At 40.7% G+C, this 18,604-nt stretch overlaps 2 protein-coding genes across 6 annotated transcripts in view; both read left to right on the top strand.

Annotated features, from left to right (window-relative positions):
- Positions 1-221: 221 nt before the first annotated feature.
- Positions 222-16,896, top strand: psmd2 (proteasome 26S subunit ubiquitin receptor, non-ATPase 2). Its single transcript, XM_085379574.1, has 21 exons — positions 222-394; positions 1,595-1,651; positions 1,757-1,921; positions 4,426-4,547; positions 5,287-5,511; positions 5,633-5,791; positions 5,994-6,138; positions 9,225-9,285; positions 11,035-11,181; positions 11,325-11,431; positions 11,706-11,833; positions 11,939-12,026; positions 12,110-12,272; positions 12,435-12,536; positions 12,629-12,780; positions 12,893-12,976; positions 13,314-13,482; positions 15,230-15,324; positions 15,473-15,599; positions 15,719-15,837; positions 16,182-16,896. Exons 1-21 carry the CDS (start codon positions 272-274, stop codon positions 16,362-16,364), a joined length of 2,721 nt encoding a protein of 906 aa, XP_085235700.1. The 5' UTR covers positions 222-271; the 3' UTR covers positions 16,365-16,896.
- A 530-nt stretch (positions 16,897-17,426) lies between these two features.
- The window catches only part of LOC146653515 (eukaryotic translation initiation factor 4 gamma 1-like), a 37,384-nt gene continuing 36,206 nt past the window's right edge, over positions 17,427-18,604 (top strand). For all 5 annotated transcript variants that reach the window (XM_085380975.1, XM_085380974.1, XM_085380973.1 and 2 more), the window contains exon 1: positions 17,427-17,503. The gene's annotated coding sequence lies outside the window, so the exon portion shown is untranslated. The remainder of the gene's footprint in view (positions 17,504-18,604) is intronic.

Raw genomic sequence — 18,604 nt, 5'->3', positions numbered from 1 at the left:
GACGTCAATAATTATGCGTCTACAGTGTGGCGCATGCTTATAGCTATCAATAAATAGTGAAATAGCGCAGTTTCTCGTGTCTTTGACCATGGAATTTCGCGTATCTGTTTCCTGTTTTACGGGACCTGAAGTACTCACAAACGACCACGACAGCCCGCCGCCAGTAGAGGCGGTAACGTGAAACCAGGACAGATTTTCTGTAGCGAAGAAGGTGCTCTCCTGCTTTCTGAACATTTCCGTTTGCTAACCAACAGTTCACAGAGCCACCACCATGGAGGAGGCAAAAAACAAAGAGAATAAGCAGCTCGAAAAGACTGATGAGAAGGACAAGGACAAGGAGAAGGCCCAGCAACCCTCGGGGAAGGATAAAGAGAAGAAAGAGGAGCAAGAATTGGTACATTTTGGCCTTTTGCTCATTCATTGAAATGTAATCGAGCCAGACGTGTTAATTTGCCTTAGTCACTGTCGCTTTGACAACATGGTCGAGCAGGCCAAAAGTTAGTGGGATTTAAGATAGTCTACCGAGCTTCAATTTACTGGACTGCAATTAATAAGCATATGAAATGTCACCAGTCTGACTTATTAGTACGTTGTGGGCCTTTAAAATGCTGCTAATAACCTCCGTTAGGTAATTTTAGCCTAGCCTACATCAGCCGGTATGCTAGCGTTAGCTTGCTACTTGTTATGTCCGCTGTCTTTGCTGGCATTAATGTAGCTCTGCTAGCATGTTCGGCTAGTACTGGAAGACGTACTGTATGACACAGCAGCTAACGTGAAGTCACAGAAACTCACGCAGCAAAATCCCATCTATTCTGCAATATCATATCTGAGAACTAATTAGATTGACTTTACATTTTACAGTTAGTGGAAAGCTAAGTGAAATCCAGTGCAAACGTGGACAGGCGAATTCTTATTCCGAATATTCAGCATCTTTATTTAGATAAGTTTGTGCAAACAAACAGAATTTGACTCTACTTAAATTTGCTTTCTTCATAGTTATAATGTACATACTACATGCTATTGGGTTTAACAAAAGTGTACAAATTAAAAATGCTGAAAAAATATATATAACTCGCAATTAAAGCATAGTATTATTAGTAAACCATATGTTACAGTAGCTTTAAAAGGCATACATTCATTGTTAGACAAATTCAGTAGACACATAATCATTATTATAAAGTAGAAAACCACATTCCTGTTCATATTTAAGCAATGCCTGGTGGTATGTAAATAGTAATACATACCTGCGCCACTGATGGGCTTGAATATTTATAAGATTTTATTAAGATTTAACAGAAAGAAATGTCATCTTGAGTTCTGCTTGGAAATCTGAATACAGGACTTTGAATTCAAGTATCTTGAATTCAGTGGAAGAAATCCCAACATTTTGGGATTTCCGAACTGAATGATTGAGCTTGCACCAAAACAAGCGGTTTATATAATACTCACTGACTGGCAACAGTTGACACTTATTAAGCAAATGTATTGTGTTGATATGCAACATCGGCAGTATTGAGAGGTCTTAAGGAGTCATGTTTTTTATTTTTACGGATTTGATTTATGACATTCTTATGTTGTCCTCATATTATTTCAGTCAGAAGAAGACAAGCAATTACAAGAGGATTTGGAGATGATGGTGGAGAGACTGAGTGTGAGTATTCACATTTCTCCAACTTCTTTGTGTGTTGAGGTATGAAACAAATTCCTACAAAGTAAAAATATTTTTGGGTTGTTGTTTTTTTTTTCACATTTGCAGGAGGAAAACACAGCACTGTATCGTCCTGCATTAGAAGAACTGCGCAGACAGATTCGTTCCTCAACCACCTCCATGACCTCAGTACCTAAACCCCTGAAATTCCTGCGCCCACACTATGGCAAGCTCAAAGAAATCTATGAGGGCATGGCCCCTGGAGAGAACAAGGTGAGACTCTTGGCCAGAAAATGGACTGAATTTAGTATGAATAGATTCCCAAGAGAGTGTGTGTGTGTGTATGTATTTATACTTTTATTTATATATATATATATATATATATATATATATAAATAAATGTGATGTGAGAGGAAGAAGGTTGACGCATTGCACGAGACCATTAAGAATTTTTAATGATATGTATGACAGTCCCCAAGGGGCAATTAAGATGCCTCCAATTTTGCAGTTGGTCTAATGTCCGTCACTAGTCACCAGGTCTCTCAATTCCCGTTGCAGTGCCACCTCCAAGATCTTATCCATATTGCATTCAGTAAACACAGTCTGAGTACTCACAGCCCTGCCGATCATGTCCGCCAGCCTTATGGGATTTTGAACAGCTGTAGCCGGTTCTTGTTCTTTGATAAGCCAGGTCCAAGCCAGCTCCAATCACACAGAACTTCCGAATTGGTAGATGTCGTTCAATGTCCTCCATCGAGAGTGTCACCAGACACACGACGCAACGTCCATCGAGTATCCGGCAGTAAATGTCTCCGCAGGACAATCGGGCTCTCCCAAGCCCCGGCTTCTCGGCAAGACTATACAAAAGACATGAGAAGCCAAGCAGGAAAGACAAGGGAGAGAGAGTGAGAAGGAGAAAAAGCAACGGCCTCCGTCAAGAGCCAAGAAAGAAAGGTGGTGGAGTGGTTAGCATGAGGGTTACAAGTTCAGCCTCCGCTGGGGCTTTTTGGATGACCTTTACTTGTTCTCACTGTACCTGTGTGGGTTTCCTCCGTGTTGTCCAGCTTCCTCCCACAGTTCAAAGACATGCATGACGGGTTATTTGGCCATGAATGTGAGGTAGACAAAGTACTTGGAAGTGTATAGAAATTAGGGCTGAACGATTATGGAAAATAATCTAATTGCGATTTTTTGCCCCAATATTGCGATTGCGATGCGATATGCGATTATTTTTTAAGGTCTTTGTCTTCTGTATTATTAAACAAAGACAAGCAATACATCATATAGTATGGCCAATACTATATTACATTAATTTTAAACTGTTCTTTCCTGGAAGACAGACCTCTGTTATGATGACATGAGGTGATGCATGAATTGATGACTGACATTTTTATTTAACTTCTTCAATCACAACAGTATATTTGAACATACACAATAGTTTGTTTTTAGCTTACAAACATCTGAGCATAAAGTGCTGACAAGGAACCCTGGTGTAAACATTAAAATGAAAGTCAGTACAATGTGCAGATTGCAGAAATATACATAAAAAAAATCAGTGGCTTTACCACACTCAGTTTTTCGACATCTGTGAACTACTAGACAGTCATTCAATTAAAAAATAATATTAAATAAATAAAACTAATAAATAAAAAATACACACATCTTACTGATCTCTGCAGTCAGTAACATTACACATAAAGTGCAAACATAATAGCAATTGTATAAACACACACACAAACACGCCTTTAAAGTTTAAAGGCGTGAAATTGGACGGTCTAGCCTTCTGATTAGCTAATCAGAAGGCTAGTTCTGATTAGCGTCACCGCTGTCTCGGTGGAGTTTAATAAACTTGGCCATCTGCTTCTTGCTATCTAAAATATAACCAGACACTGGCGTAAATTCTCGACTGTCTCATACTTCTGTTTAATAAGTTTTCTGTTTGACGTTTAGTCAGCTGTGTGAAAACCAAGGAGGAACCCACCCGGGGGATTAATAAAGTTTTATTTTATCTAATCTAATAACTTTAATCTCAGCCAAACCGATTTACTCACGAACAAACAAAACACTGAAAAAAGCCCAACAATAACATTTTTAGGTTGTCTAAGTGACTTATATATTACGTTTAACCCGAGCAGCGAAACTCCGCGGTGATCTGAAAATGATGTGCCGGGAGTTGTGCCGTTCTCGGCCGCATCAGTAACCCTCGAGCTCCCGGCTAGCTGTCGAGCTGGTGGGTAGCAGACGCCTCTGAAAACGTCGAAGCACTTTTGCAAATATGGGATATCTTGATAAACCGAGCAGATATTTGATGTTTACACAACTACTTTCTCGCCTGAAAATATGTTAAAAGTTTATTTTGTGACCCAGAAAGATTAGTATGAGTAATTTTAAAACTTAGTAGCGGCCGCCATTGCTGGAAACTGGAGTTTGGCTGGGCCGCGCTATGAATTCTGGGATATGGTAGTAATTTGGACAGCCTTCGGCGCGTCGCTGTGACGTAATCGGTCTACAAATGCGGCCTCAGGAGGATGCAGCCCATGAATTTGGACATGTCCAGAGTATAATCGCAGCCTTTGCGGTTAGAAAATTGCACTTGATCATGTCGCGATATTATCGCAAATGCAATATATCGTTCAGCCCTAATAGAAATGCTGTATGAATGTGTGATTAAAATGGAACTGTTAGTTAAAAGTGCTCAATTACATTGTGGGTCATTTGAAAAATATCCAACATTAGTATTGGGTTTAAACAGTGTGTGTTCATGTTTGTTGTTGCAGCGCTTCTGTGCTGATGTTGTATCAGTGCTCGCTATGACCATGAGCGGTGAGAGGGAGTGTTTGAAGTACCGCCTAGTGGGCTCCCAGGAAGAGCTGGCTTCCTGGGGACATGAATACGTCAGGTAAGACATGTTACAGTGGAGTGCTGCGAATGCCACAAGTTTTCTGCTGAGTAAAGGGCCCCGCTTTGGAATGATCTAACTGAGGAGTTCAGGTTTACATGTTTAGACATGTTGAAGTTTTCATAAAGGACTCTTAATTGGCTCTCTGTTCACTAAGGTTTTTTGGTTTGCTTACAGTGAGAGGAACAGCTGCTGTCAGCTCTAGAAATATACTTTCAGTTCACCCTGGTGTTCTTCAGCATAGTACTGCCTCTTTGCTGTCCACTATGTGTCAGTCAGAGATGAGCAGCCACAGCTCCACATATCTTTCACAATAATGTGCTTTTACTGTTCAACATTGACATTTTTTAACAGTAGAATTTGCAGCAGCTCTGTAGCTCCACTTTTTCACTGTCTCACTTTCTAGTAATTGAGAATGTTCCATGTAACCATCTGATTGCTAATGAAACTGAAACTTGTCACTTATTTGGAACTTTTTGAAAAGTGCAAAAGTCAGTACTAACCACTTCCCAAATTATTAGTTACTGATTTCTTTGGATTAGTGGTTGAGGTCTAATTAGTTGCATTTTAAGTTTGGTGTCTGCACCAAAAGTCTGATTTGATACTGAAAGGAATTCATACAAAAGCTTGACAGATATTGTGTTTTTCCTTCTGATGAATAAGTGGAAAACATTTTTATTTTCCTTTGCCTCATTTTTTGGTGAGTCTGTTTGGAGTCACTATTCTGTCTGTCTTTCAGACACCTTGCGGGTGAGGTGGCTAAAGAGTGGCAGGAGGTAGAGGAGAATGATAAGACCCAGCAGGAAACGCTTTTGAAACTAGTGAAGGAGATTGTGCCCTACAACATGGCCCACAATGCTGAGCACGAGGCATGTGACCTGCTGATGGAGATTGAGAGGCTGGACATGCTGGAGGACTATATTGATGAAAACGCATACGGCAAAGTCTGCCTCTACCTCACCAGGTGTGTTTGAGCTATTCTACACAAACCTTGTTTAGTTTAGCATGTTGTATAGTATAAATATGAATTAGTGATTTTTCACTGGAATATGAGCATCTCTTAACTTTGTGCTTCACTTCTTCAGCTGTGTGAGTTACGTTCCTGAGCCAGAGAACTCGGCACTGCTGAGATGTGCCTTGAACATCTTCAGGAAGTTCAACTGTTATCCAGAAGCCCTGCGCCTGGCCCTGATGCTCAATGATGTGGAGCTTGTCGAAAACATCTTCACATCCTGCAAAGACATGTAAGAACTTTAAAGTTCTGCCTTTAACTTTAAAGACCCAACATGATCATGTTGGTTCTCACAGGTGCAAAACTTACTGACACAATTTCTGAGTGTGCATATATATTTAACTCTATAAAGGTATATCAAAGTAATTTAGTCAGATATTAGTGGATAACGTGCATTAAACACAAACTCCTTGTAATTTTATTGTTTTATCCAGAGTCATCCAGAAACAGATGGCATTCATGTTGGGTCGTCATGGCATGTTCCTGGAGCTTAATGAGGATGTAGAGGACTATGAAGACCTGACTGAGATCATGTCAAATGTGCAGCTCAACAGCAACTTCTTGGCCCTGGCTAGAGAGGTAGGACAGGAGGTTATAAAGAAATGTATTTTAAGGTTTAAGAAATATATTGAGAATTGTTCAATAAGGGGTGGCATGGTGGTTAGCACTGTTGCCTCACAGGAAGAAGAGCCTGAGTTCAATTCCACCATCAGGCCAGGGTCTTTCTGTGTGGAGTTTGAATGCTCTCCCCGTGTTTGCGTACTCCCTGGGTACTCCAGCTTTATTTATAGTGGGGTTAACTCTGAATTGCCCTAGGTGTGAATGTGAGTGCGAATGGTTGTCTGTCTTTATGTGTTAGTCCTAAAACAGCTGGGATACACTCTGGCTCATAAGGTTGCATATACAGCTGTGGTCAGATGTTTGGAAACTGTGGGGAAAATAATTTTTTGATCACCTGGTGAATTTGTAAGCTTGCTCAGGTAGAAAGAAATGAACAATCTAGTATAGTTATGGTACTTTCATTTTAAAGGAGAGCGACAGCAAAAATGCCATTAAGTGAAATAAGTATTTGATCCCCAAGCAAGACATGACCTGTTGGCATTTACAGTGGCAATTTCTTGTAGTTGGTCTCCAGGTTTGCACATATCTCAGGAGGGAATTTGACCCACTCCTCTTCAAGTTTCTTGTTTTCTTGACGAGCTTGTTAGTGAGCTTGTGTAGTTTTGGGCTGATCCACCACCTTTCTTCTGGTAAAACTCACCCATGAGGCAAGATCTTACGTGGAGCTCCAGACTGATGGTGATTGACAGTCTTTTTTTTTTCCATACCTGAATAATCGCTCAAACAGTTGTCACCTTCTTACCAAACTTGTTGCTGATGGTCTAGTAGTCCATTCCAGCCTGTTGCATGTCTACAATCTTGTTCCTGACATCCTTTGACAGCTTTTTGTTCTTGCCAATGGTGGTGGAGAGGCTGGAATGAAAGAAATAGATTCTGTGCTCAAGTGTGCTTTGTAGCAATAAAAGATAGATTGACTGTAATCTGTGTACCACATAGAAACACAGCTGATCTGTGAGACCCAGAATTCTGGTTGGATGGAGAGGATGAAATGCCTATATCACTCAGACATGCAGATCAATTTATAACTTCAATGTAATGTGTTTTTGCTGGATTTTTTTTTGTTCATATTCAGTCTCTCTCCATTAGAATGAAACTGTCATAAAAATTCGATGAATGAATGAATTAAAAAAAAAATCACCCCAAAAAATAAATTCACCTTGTGAAGCCAGTAATTTTTCTTTAAATCAATAAACATGCATGCTGTCATTCCACCCTGGAGAAACAGTTTGACGCAAAGTTCAAAATTATGAGTGACGTTCATCCTTATTATGAGTGACGGTAACTTCTGATCAAACTGTACAAATAAAACTTAAATGGCAACAAAAAGCTGCAATTTACAAGTCAAACATTGAGTGTTTTGATTGCCCAGTTTTCACATCATGACAGCTTATTTAGATCCATCCTATCATGTAACAACTTGTCGCCTGCGTTGCACAACACTTCAGTTATTAATAACAACTTTGAGGAAATGTTTTTCAAAGGTTTAGAAACAACGGTATGTAATGTGATGATATGGTCAGCTAGAGCTGGGCGATATATCGAGTTTTAAAAAAATATCGATATATTTTTATACGAGATATAAGATGTGACAATATCTTTTATATCGATATAGTCTATGTTACGTTAAAGCTATACTTGTGGAGCCGCAAGTTTGCCTCTCTTTCGTCCACTTTTGTCTTTACGCAACGTTACTCGGCCTCGCCCCTCCTTCACTGAATACAACTCCCCCTCCTCCCCCATCGCTTCACCTGCAGGAAGCGACAAGACGGACACGGCAAATCTCCGTTAATGAGTTACTGCGCATCGACCCGTGCGTGGGGCTGGACGCCGTCAACGTGTTAGCTAGCTAACCACGCTAACGAGCTAACGCCATGCAGCCCAGAGGCGCTGCACAGCCTAAAATCCTTTCATTTTCTCAAAAGTTGACAGCGCGCCTTATGTATGAATTCTGGTTGTGCTTGATGGCTGCGAACCGATTTTATGTGGTACACAGCGCTCAGCAATCTGTCAAAAAATGTTTTAGTACGACTTTGGTAAGCTACGGAGCTGCACCGCTTGATGGACTGTCAGAGCATTACGGCTACCGAGGAGCCTCGCGGAGTGATACGTACTGTGCTTCAACGTAATATTACCCTACTGTGTATAAGGACCATAAATGGCACCTGTTAAGAGACGTGGTTACGAAGAGGATTTCAAACTCAATGCTGTCAGTCACAGAGTAGAAGTTGGGAACAGAGCAGCTGTGAAATCTGTCTTTGTTATTGTGCTCAGCGTCTTTTAGTTTACATTTTGACTGCACAATTGTGAGCTTTTTGTTATGCACAAAAACAACATTGTTTTCTTTTATTTATGGAGCATTATTATTTAATAAATGCTCATAATTTATTTTTGAGTAAATTTTATGTACATCTATGCTCTATGTTAATAAAAGTGCCTGTGTGACATCTGGGACACAGCTTTGACTAAGAACTCTCTTTTTGTTCTTACTTTATGGCTTTAAAAAAAAAAAATCGAGATATATATCTTATATCGCCATCTAGGTAAAAAATATCGAGATATGAATTTTGGGTCATATCGCCCAGCCCTATGGTCAGCAACATCTAAACTTCCAGTATCCAAACCTTTTTGTGCCCAGTTTTTGATATCAAAATTCAGGTACCCAGAAAGGCCCCAATGTACCACCCTCCACATTAAAACTGTTTGTCTATACTATGTGGAATCAGTTATACAAACAGGAAACACAAGGTTTTTTGTAGAAAGGTTGTTGCTGAAGATTTAATTGAGATGAACTGTAGATAAATGTAATGCCAAAATTGTAAAAAGAGGATAAGAGGCAGAATAAATTTCCTCTGGAGTAGGTGACAAATAGATGGTGAAAGCACTGAATGAAAAGCCTAAAATGACTCTCATCACTGGCACTTTATGAATAATGGTCTATGATTCATAAAGGGAGATGGAGGATTATACCCTAAGCACAGCTTCACTCTCTAATGACTCAGTCCTTTTTACTTTTATTAATAACAAACTTGTCTTGTCTTCCCCAGTTGGATATCATGGAGCCCAAAGTACCAGATGACATCTACAAAACACACCTGGAAAACAACAGTGAGTACATGTGAAAAGGTTTACTGTTTCTATTCTGTTAGGTGGCATATCAATTTGAAGACTGATATACTCATTTTCATTCTTTAAAAAGAATGAAAAATAAGAAGGTAACAAATAGGGCTGGGCCATATCATACCGTTCATGGTAATACCGGTATAATGTTGGGCAACAATAAGAAAATGAAATATCGCGATAGAATATGGGTAAAACGCGCATGCGCAGTGCCTTTGTTTTCATACGCACATGGCGGAAAAAGCATGGCGGCGACAGAGAATGAGAAGGACGAAAGCGGATTGTTGAATGAAACGCATGAACCAGAATTGGTTTGTAAAAATGCTGCAACTTCAGTGGTGTGGAACTGGTTTAGCTTTCGTCTATCAGATGCACATCAAAGCACTATTTTTGGTAGAGCATGCTAGCGGGCCGCCGTTATTACCTTGTTTTTTGGAAAATACGGCACACTTAAAATCAATCCTTTGATTTTTCTGAAAGCTGACAGTGCCCCTTATAATCCCGTGTGCCTTATGTATGAATTCTGGTTGTGTTTACTGACCTTGAAATGATTTTATGTCGTACACGGCGCTGGAAAATCTGTCAAATGCTTTAGTATGACTTTGCTAAGCTACGAACCCGCACCGCTTGATGGATTGTCAGAGCATTACGGCTATCGTAGGGAGGAGCCTCGCGGAGTGATACGTACTGTGCTTCAACATAATATTACCGTATTGTGTGTGTGTGTGTATAACCTCTTTTTAAGTTTTGTGGATATTATACATGGTTATGCTGAGGATATGTCGGCCAATTTCCACTGGAAATGCCTTTTGGTTAAACTGTCAGCGAGGAATTTGCATTTGCACTCTTGAATTTTTATATAACTTTATTGTACATAAAAAACAGCTGCTTGTTTAAGTGAAAATACATAGATGTTTGTTTGGTTTTTTTGCACTAATAAAGTTGTGGAGTTGTAAAGTATTTTGTCTAGTGTCAATTATATCGTCAGTTATATCGTTATCGCAAATTTTCAAATGTATATCGTGATAAATATTTTTGGTCATATCGCCCTGCTCTAGTAACAAATCTTCTGACATAAAAACTATATGACCCTTCAGTGATGAACTTCAGAATTTAAGTGGAAGGATCTATACTTGCAGAGTGATGACAGTACAGTAACAGGACCAGCCCTTGGCTTTTTGGCGTACAAGACAAGATTAAATTTTAAACCCCTTTTCCCCTAATACTGAGTTGGCAACTCAACTCAGCTTGACTTGACTTAATTCGACTCAGTTTTTAGGGTTTTCCACTGGGTGGTGGTATCTAGTACCAGGTACCTTTTTTTTTTTTTTTTTTTTTTTTTTTTTTTTTTTTAGTAGCTCTTCACCTTGGGTTCCAAGCTGAGTTGAGCCGAAAAAACTCCAATCATGGGAGTGACGTCACTGGATGACTCACAAGAGTGACTACTTCACAAAAATCTCCATCAGAGCTGAAGTGGACCAGACAGAAAGCTGGATCCTCTTCTTTTTGAATGCAAAAGTGCTTCTCTCGCTCTCTCTGTTGCTCTCTTTGTATCTCTATATCTCTCTCTATCTGTCACTCTTGGCTCACTTTAAGAGGCCGGTGTTTGGTTCTTTAAATCCATTCACATCATTAAAGACAAAATGAGGTAGTTTGATACGATCTGTGTTTTGTGATTTACTGTTAAGTTGAGCTAAATGTACCCACGCTCCATCACCTTTGTGCTGTATGTGGCAGGGTTTGGAGGCAGTGGCTCCCAAGTGGACTCGGCCCGGATGAACTTGGCTTCTTCTTTTGTGAACGGCTTTGTGAATGCAGCCTTTGGACAAGATAAACTCCTCACAGATGATGGCAACAAGTGGCTGTACAAGAACAAGGACCACGGTATGAGAAAACACACGTAGCACACACAGCATATAAAGGTGGAGGGCTTCTGTGGCTATACTGGGTACTTTTCAATCTCACAATCATATATCTGTGAGCATTTCTGGCAGTCTTCAGCACATTTTATTTGCCGCTGTCTTCAGGCATGTTGAGCGCTGCAGCTTCCTTGGGTATGATCCTGCTGTGGGATGTAGATGGTGGTCTGACGCAGATTGACAAATACCTCTACTCTTCTGAAGACTACATCAAGGTATAGTTTGGATATATTTGAGAGGACACGTCAAACTTTTCCTTATATACAGATCAGTGTCCTGTTTTGACATTTGTAATGCATCTGTAGCACTGTTTTTATAGCAAGGCAGTTATATAAAGAACTCACTCTTCACTGACTTGGTTTTAACAATTAACTCTGTGAACAACATAAGTGATCCTCAGGCTTATTGTGAATTGGGAGAGGTATAAAGTGAAACTTTTTGGGGGTTTTTTGTTTGTTTTTTCCTCATGCATCATCCTTGTCTGTGCAGTCTGGTGCCCTTCTGGCCTGTGGCATTGTAAACTCAGGTGTAAGGAATGAGTGTGATCCAGCTCTTGCCCTGCTGTCTGACTACGTCCTCCACAATAGTAACATCATGAGGATAGGAGCCATCTTTGGGTGAGGAGAATGCTTGTAGAAACCATCCATAGAGATATCTTGTCTTATATTCTTTGAATGTTAAGTAATCACATTATGTCCTGCTCCTTTTCTTCTTTTTTTCAGACTGGGTCTTGCTTATGCTGGCTCCAACAGAGAAGATGTCCTGTCTCTCCTTCTCCCTGTCATGGGAGACTCTAAATCCAGCATGGAGGTATGTCTTCACATTTTCTATATAGCTCCCTATTCTTAAGGAGGATCAGATTAGTATCATTTCTGTGTGTCTTAAATCCTCAGGTGGTTGGTGTGACGGCGCTGGCATGTGGTATGATCGCAGTAGGAACTTGTAATGGTGATGTGACCTCCACCATTGTCCAGACCATCATGGAGAAGAACGAACAGGAGTTGAAGGACACATATGCTCGCTGGCTGCCTTTGGGCTTGGGACTCAACCACCTGGGTATGCATTTGCGGAGAACACAGGAAAATAAAATGCACAATTTCTCAAAGTTTGACAACTTTTTCTGAATCATTTTGTGCTGAATAAAATCTTCTTATTGTAGTGGATAATTTCTTTCCTCCTGGTCAGCTGCTCTAACTGCTGTCATTTCATTGGCTTTAGGGAAAGGAGAGGCAATTGAGACGACTCTGGCAGCTCTGCAGGTTGTCCCTGAACCTTTCCGCAGTTTTGCCAATACGCTAGTGGATATTTGTGCATATGCAGGTTAGTCTTTTAGGCTTACCACACACCTACTGCAGACCTATGTACTGTGTTAGTTATATTTCACTGCTATAATTTCCTCCTCTTCTGTCCAGGATCTGGTAATGTGCTAAAGGTGCAACAGCTTCTCCACATCTGCAGTGAGCATTATGAAGCCAAGGAGAAGGAAAAAGAGGAGGACAAAGATAAGAAGGACAAGAAGGACAAAGACAAGAAGGAGACTGCTGCTGACATGGGCTCCCACCAAGTAAGGACAGACTTGTAGTCCTTATAATCATACATCAGTTCTTTTTATTTATCTGTTTTCCTAGATGGGTGGAAGGGGAATAAAACCTTGAATACTTTGTTTACTCCGTCAGGGTGTGGCTGTTCTTGGTATTGCCCTTATTGCCATGGGAGAGGAGATTGGCTCAGAGATGGCACTACGAACATTTGGACACCTGGTCAGTTACACTACTTTACTGGCAGTGAATCTTTTCAGTTTCATTGCTGAATGCTTTGTTACCTTATCTCACCATCTCTGTGAGAAAAATTCATGTTTTCTCAAAAATGAAGTCTGCACTGACTTCTGTTCTGCATTTGATTCTTCTCACTCACATCACTCCTCCTTTTATCCTGATTCTTGTTCTTATTCTTAAAGAGTTCCTTTCTGTCATTTGTATACAAGGGTGCAACAGCCTAAGTAGGCAATTCATATATTTAGAAACACAGTTTTTGTTCCTGTATATTCCTGATTTATGCTGTCATGAACTTTCATTTTCTTTCTTTGCATTTTATCAGCTGCGTTACGGTGAGCCCACCCTGAGGCGAGCGGTGCCCCTGGCCCTTGCGCTCATTTCTGTGTCTAACCCGCGTCTGAACATCTTGGACACCCTCAGCAAGTTTTCCCATGATGCTGACCCCGAGGTCTCCCACAACTCCATCTTTGCCATGGGCATGGTGGGCAGTGGTAAGTTTAGGAACAATATGAAATCATGAAAACTAACAATGGTTTCCATTATACAGTACTGTGCTAAACTATTGAGCCGCCCCTCATTTCTTGATATTTCGCTTCCAAAGAAACTTGTAATATTTTTAAATGATCTTGAGCAATAGTTCTCCAGCTTTCTGAAGAGTTTTCTTTGGCCATTGGCTGCTTTTTCACTCATTTTCTGTTCAGGCCTTGTACCTGACCATTTTCAGAGGAATGTTATTTTAATAACACCAATCCTAAATCTGATCCTAAATATTATCATCCTTAAATAATTTCTGGAAACTGGACAAGTGAAAGATAGTTTAAAAGCCTGCTATTTTTTGTTCTATCTACGGCAAATGAATAGTATCTGAAAATCATGTCCTTAACAAATAAGGGGAAAAAATCAGCAAAGAATTGATAGAGGAGCTGAGAGATACATCTGGCACCTCCACTTACTACGTCATCTGTGTCATTAGAAATGATCTCAGTGGAAGAGTAGCTATCAAAAAGCCTTTCTTAAGGGAAGAGAACAAGGAGAAAAGGCTGAGATATGCCAAATAACACAAGACCTGGACTTAAAAGTGGCAACAGGTCTGATCGAGGGATGAATCTAAATTTGAAGGTTTTGGTTCAAATTGTTAATGTGTACAGAAGAGGGCAGGAGAGAGGTACAGCTGTGAATATCCACAACCACCTATGAAACACAGTGGAGGCTCTGTCATGGTTGCTTCATTTCAGCCAGTGCTGATGGAGATATTGTCAAAATTGATGTAATTATGAACACTGAAAAGTACTGTCAGGTTTTTATCCACCATGCAATACCGACTACAAAGCATTTGATTGGAAACAGCATACATTTTCAGCATGACAATGATGCAAATCACACTGCTGATGCAGTAGCGGCATATCTGGATAGAAAAACACACTGTTAGTCATGGACTGGCCTCCCCAGAGCCTTAAAGAAGCCTGGAGAACATTTCCTGAGGACTACTTAAAGAAATTACAGAAAACTGCCTTGCCCTCAGCCTGCTTTGTTGTGCATTTTATTTTCATTTTACAATGAGACTCCTTTTACAAAATAAGCATCTTTTTGCATTAAGTAAGACTTGAAATTACTGACTGTCAAATTAGTCACCAAAAACCCAGTTTTGAAATGTTTACTGAGATCATAGATCAATTTAGAACTAGGATCTCTTCCTGTGCTGGCTATTTGTAAACAATGCTGCTGTGTCCAAGGGATTTTCCTAGTAGCTAATTTCCTAGTCAATTCAGTTATAAGTAGAATAATAAACTGGTCCAAAATGAACAAAAATACAGAAAGCAGTTAAAATTGAGTGCAGTTGAATTCATGCATTCAATTCATGGGATATCAAATATTTTCTTTTCAAGCCTTTCACCATATTATTCATAACAAACTTGTATTGTAAATCCAGCTAAAACGTGTGGCTCAATCTTTAACTACACTGCTACATCGTCATGTAGCAGTTAAAGATGTCCCAGCTTGCATAGAATGGTTCATTATCTTGCTCAGTACTGCAGAACCATGCTAATTGGTTAAGACGCTAATGTGCCAGCTATCCGAAAAACTAACTGGACTAAAGTTTCTCACTAAAATTTTCACAGAATGCTTGAAGGTATATGTTACTTAGTTGGCATTTTCAATGCCTCCTCGACTGAGAGTGCCACCGGTGTCAATGCCCTTTACAAGTTTAACAGCTCTTAATTTTTTCCATTTCCTCAGGCACAAATAATGCCCGACTGGCAGCCATGCTGCGGCAGCTGGCACAATATCACGCCAAAGATCCCAATAATCTCTTCATGGTCCGACTGGCTCAGGTGTGTGGCAAAACAAAAGGAACCCTGTACAAGACTCAAATTAACTTTTGGAAAAGTGTGTGAGTGCGTGTGTGTTTGTGTGTACGTGCACGCCTTGCGTGTGTGTGTTAGAGTAATTATTGACTTTTTGCTGTGTTTGCCTCTGCAGGGTCTGACTCACCTGGGCAAAGGCACACTCACACTCTGTCCCTACCATAGCGACAGGCAGCTGATGAGTCAGGTTGCCGTGGCGGGACTGCTCACTGTGCTCGTCTCCTTCCTCGACGTCAAGAACAGTGAGTTAATTTTCTCCCACTCAGCTGCACACATCCATTATTAGTCAGTAATTTGAAAGTTTTTTTTGAACCGAGAGTCTCCTGTGCTAACATCCCCTCGTGTCTTGTGTGCATTACAGTAATCCTGGGAAAATCTCACTACATTCTCTATGGCCTGGTAGCAGCCATGCAGCCACGTATGTTGGTCACATTCGATGAGGAACTCCGACCGCTGCCTGTGTCTGTTAGAGTTGGACAGGTAAAGCCTGGGATAACTTATTTGAGACAATTAAAGTCTGCAGAGCTTATTGACTCTGTCTTTTCTCCCTAACACAAAGCACCACAGATAAAGTTTCAAACTGTGTTCAGAGAAAGATGAGATTACCTATCCTACTAACCCATGTAATTAATTCCCTCCTGAACAGGTTCTGCTGTCTTTTTTTTTCTCTGAGAGTTGCTGAAAGCAAGAAGAACTTTAACAGCTCTTTTCTTCAGAGAAAATTTTTTTTTTAAGAATAGAAGCGTGGTGGAGAATGGTATGTAATTTAATAGCCAAAAAATGGACATGGTTGTTTAACACAATTTTCTCTGACCTGTCTACAGGCTGTGGATGTTGTGGGCCAGGCAGGTAAGCCTAAGGCCATCACAGGTTTCCAGACTCACACCACGCCAGTGTTGCTGGCTCATGGAGAAAGGGCAGAGCTGGCCACAGAGGAGTACCTGCCCGTCACGCCCATACTGGAGGGCTTTGTCATCCTCCGCAAGAACCCTAACTATGAAACCTAGACTGCACCCGTCCTCACTGGCCTTTTCTCGTGTTTCTAAGGGTAGCCCTCCATGGCTCTTGGCAGTTGTTATAATTAGTTGTTCATTGCATGGCTGGAAAAGGGATAGACAGGCCTGGCTTTCTTCATCTGTCGTCTGCAGCCCAGCTCTAGCAATCATTAAAAATGGATGGATAGGGTCTGGTTAATTGGACTGGTATGACACAGGGAGGGCATACTGGGACCTCATCCTCTCTACATAAAGATGGTTTCCTCATTGCTCCAATTTTGATCCATCTCTCCCACATGTACTGAACCAGCTGTTTGACTGACCTGAGGCCAGTTTATAAAGTGGGACCTGTTCAACATCAGCAAATGAATGACTAAAATCCTGCAAAATCCTCATCACATGTGTTTCCCCCGCCAACTGTTAAATTCATTTTAATAAAAGCATTTAAAAGTGTGTATTCAGCATCACGATTTTCTTTTTGGTTTTTGTTACAGTACTGTACAAGGTTGAATCAGTAATAAAAACGTCGACCAGTTTGTGGAAATGCTGTGACTGTGTTTTTTTTTCTTTTTCTTTCATTAAGAAGCAAAATGTTTTATTTCTCTTGCTAAACCTATTCAATAATAATAATAATTAATAATAATAATAATAATAATAATGGATTGCATTTATATAGCGCTTTTCGAGAACCTCAAAGCGCTGTACAATTCCACTATTCATTCACTCTCACACACTGGTGGAGGCAAGCTACAGTTGTAGCCACAGCTGCCCTGGGGCAGACTGACAGAAGCGAGGCTGCCATATCGCGCCATCGGCCCCTCTGGCCAACACCAGTTCAAGCAGATTATTATTTATAGTATTTATTCCATTTAAATGCCTTTCTTATTGCTATGTGATAATAAAAGAGTAGCCATGATAATAGTTTGAACCAAGTCAGAACGTCAGCCTACTATAGTCACTGAAAAAGCCAATGGATGCCTGTTACTCACAAGAAGAGTAGAGAAAACACTGGTGACTAAAGATTTTGCATTATTGTTCAGAACATGATCACTGGGAAACTTTCACGTGATGGGATTTTGCCGGAATTACTAGGTACCGGCTTCCGGGAAGACTTTCCGTCCGTCCGGCTCCGCGGACTCAAGGAGAGAAAGGTAACGCCACGATCCTCAGCTAAATTCTTTATTGAAACGTTTAATATCTGAGATAAATGTTACGTCTCTGTTCTATGGAGACTCTGGTGGGACGTTCAGACCTACCTTTCACATTTTAGTGGGGTGATTTGGCTGTGTCTTGTGACTTTGTTGAGTGCTTTCTGCTGGATGGTGTTCCTGCTGTGTTTTTAGGGATTAGCTAGCTAGCTGGTCGCTAGCATTCCATGCTAACGCGACGTGGGTGTTCTTTCTTCATTTTAGCTTGTCCGGCTAGCAAGCTAGCATTTCGATAGACAGCCAAGTTGCTTACATGCCCGTTTGATTCGGGGACACACATTATGTTATGTGTACTATATCATATAAGAAAAGTGATAGACAGACTGTCGTGTCACAGTGCTGTTGTTTCGCCGGTAAACGTAAATTCTCCTGCTAGCTATTGAACCGTTTGTAGGTTAGCTACAAAGTAGCCTACATAAGATACGTGAGCAGCGAAACCACTTTTGGCTGGTGAAGGCGTGTTTTGCCGAAGTGCCAAGCTCCCGACTGAAAGTATTAGAACTCCTTTACACCTTTTTGACTGCCCGGCTTTACATAAAGAGATCACTGGAATCATTTAATGTATGTATTATAACATGCATACTGAGAGCTTGATACCTGAAACCATGTGATGGTGATTGGTGCCGGGTTGGGCAAGCATGTAAAGCTGATTTAAAGATCTGGATGTATACATGGAGCAAGAGTCTTTTTCTTCATGAACAGAACAAAACAAATGCTACAACTCCAATTCCAGGAATGGAGAGAAATTGGACAGTGTGTTTTGGAGCCTGAGTGGTTGAGTAGATGGATCACTGTGCTTTTAACTTGTCAACTGCAGTGGGAAATAAGCCACACGAGAATCTGGGATTTCCTCTCGGCATCCCCTGTACTGCACCGGTGTAAGCGTAGGTAGGTTGTCAGAACTGAGCGAGATGTTTGGCTGCAAAGTGAAACTGAGGTGTCTGACTCATTCGGGTTAGTTACAGTATCCATCACTGTCACGACACCACTGGCATCACTGCCGCGCAGTTTATCCTCATATAGCTAAAGCTATAGCAGCTATTG

The sequence above is a fragment of the Rhamphochromis longiceps genome, linkage group LG14, assembly GCF_057381845.1.
Source record: "Rhamphochromis longiceps isolate RC_006_pf linkage group LG14, R_longiceps_female_GT1.1, whole genome shotgun sequence".
Lineage (NCBI taxonomy): Eukaryota > Metazoa > Chordata > Actinopteri > Cichliformes > Cichlidae > Rhamphochromis > Rhamphochromis longiceps.
This window is presented reverse-complemented; position numbering and strand designations above follow the sequence as displayed.

Excerpts from the sequence above, each read along its gene's own strand:
- psmd2 (XM_085379574.1), top strand. The coding sequence starts at position 272 with ATGGAGGAGGCAAAAAACAAAGAGAATAAGCAGCTCGAAAAGACTGAT. Across the intron at positions 9,286-11,034 it reads AACACACCTGGAAAACAACA|GGTTTGGAGGCAGTGGCTCC; the intron begins GTGAGTACATGT and ends TGTATGTGGCAG. Across the intron at positions 12,781-12,892 it reads CTGACATGGGCTCCCACCAA|GGTGTGGCTGTTCTTGGTAT; the intron begins GTAAGGACAGAC and ends TTACTCCGTCAG.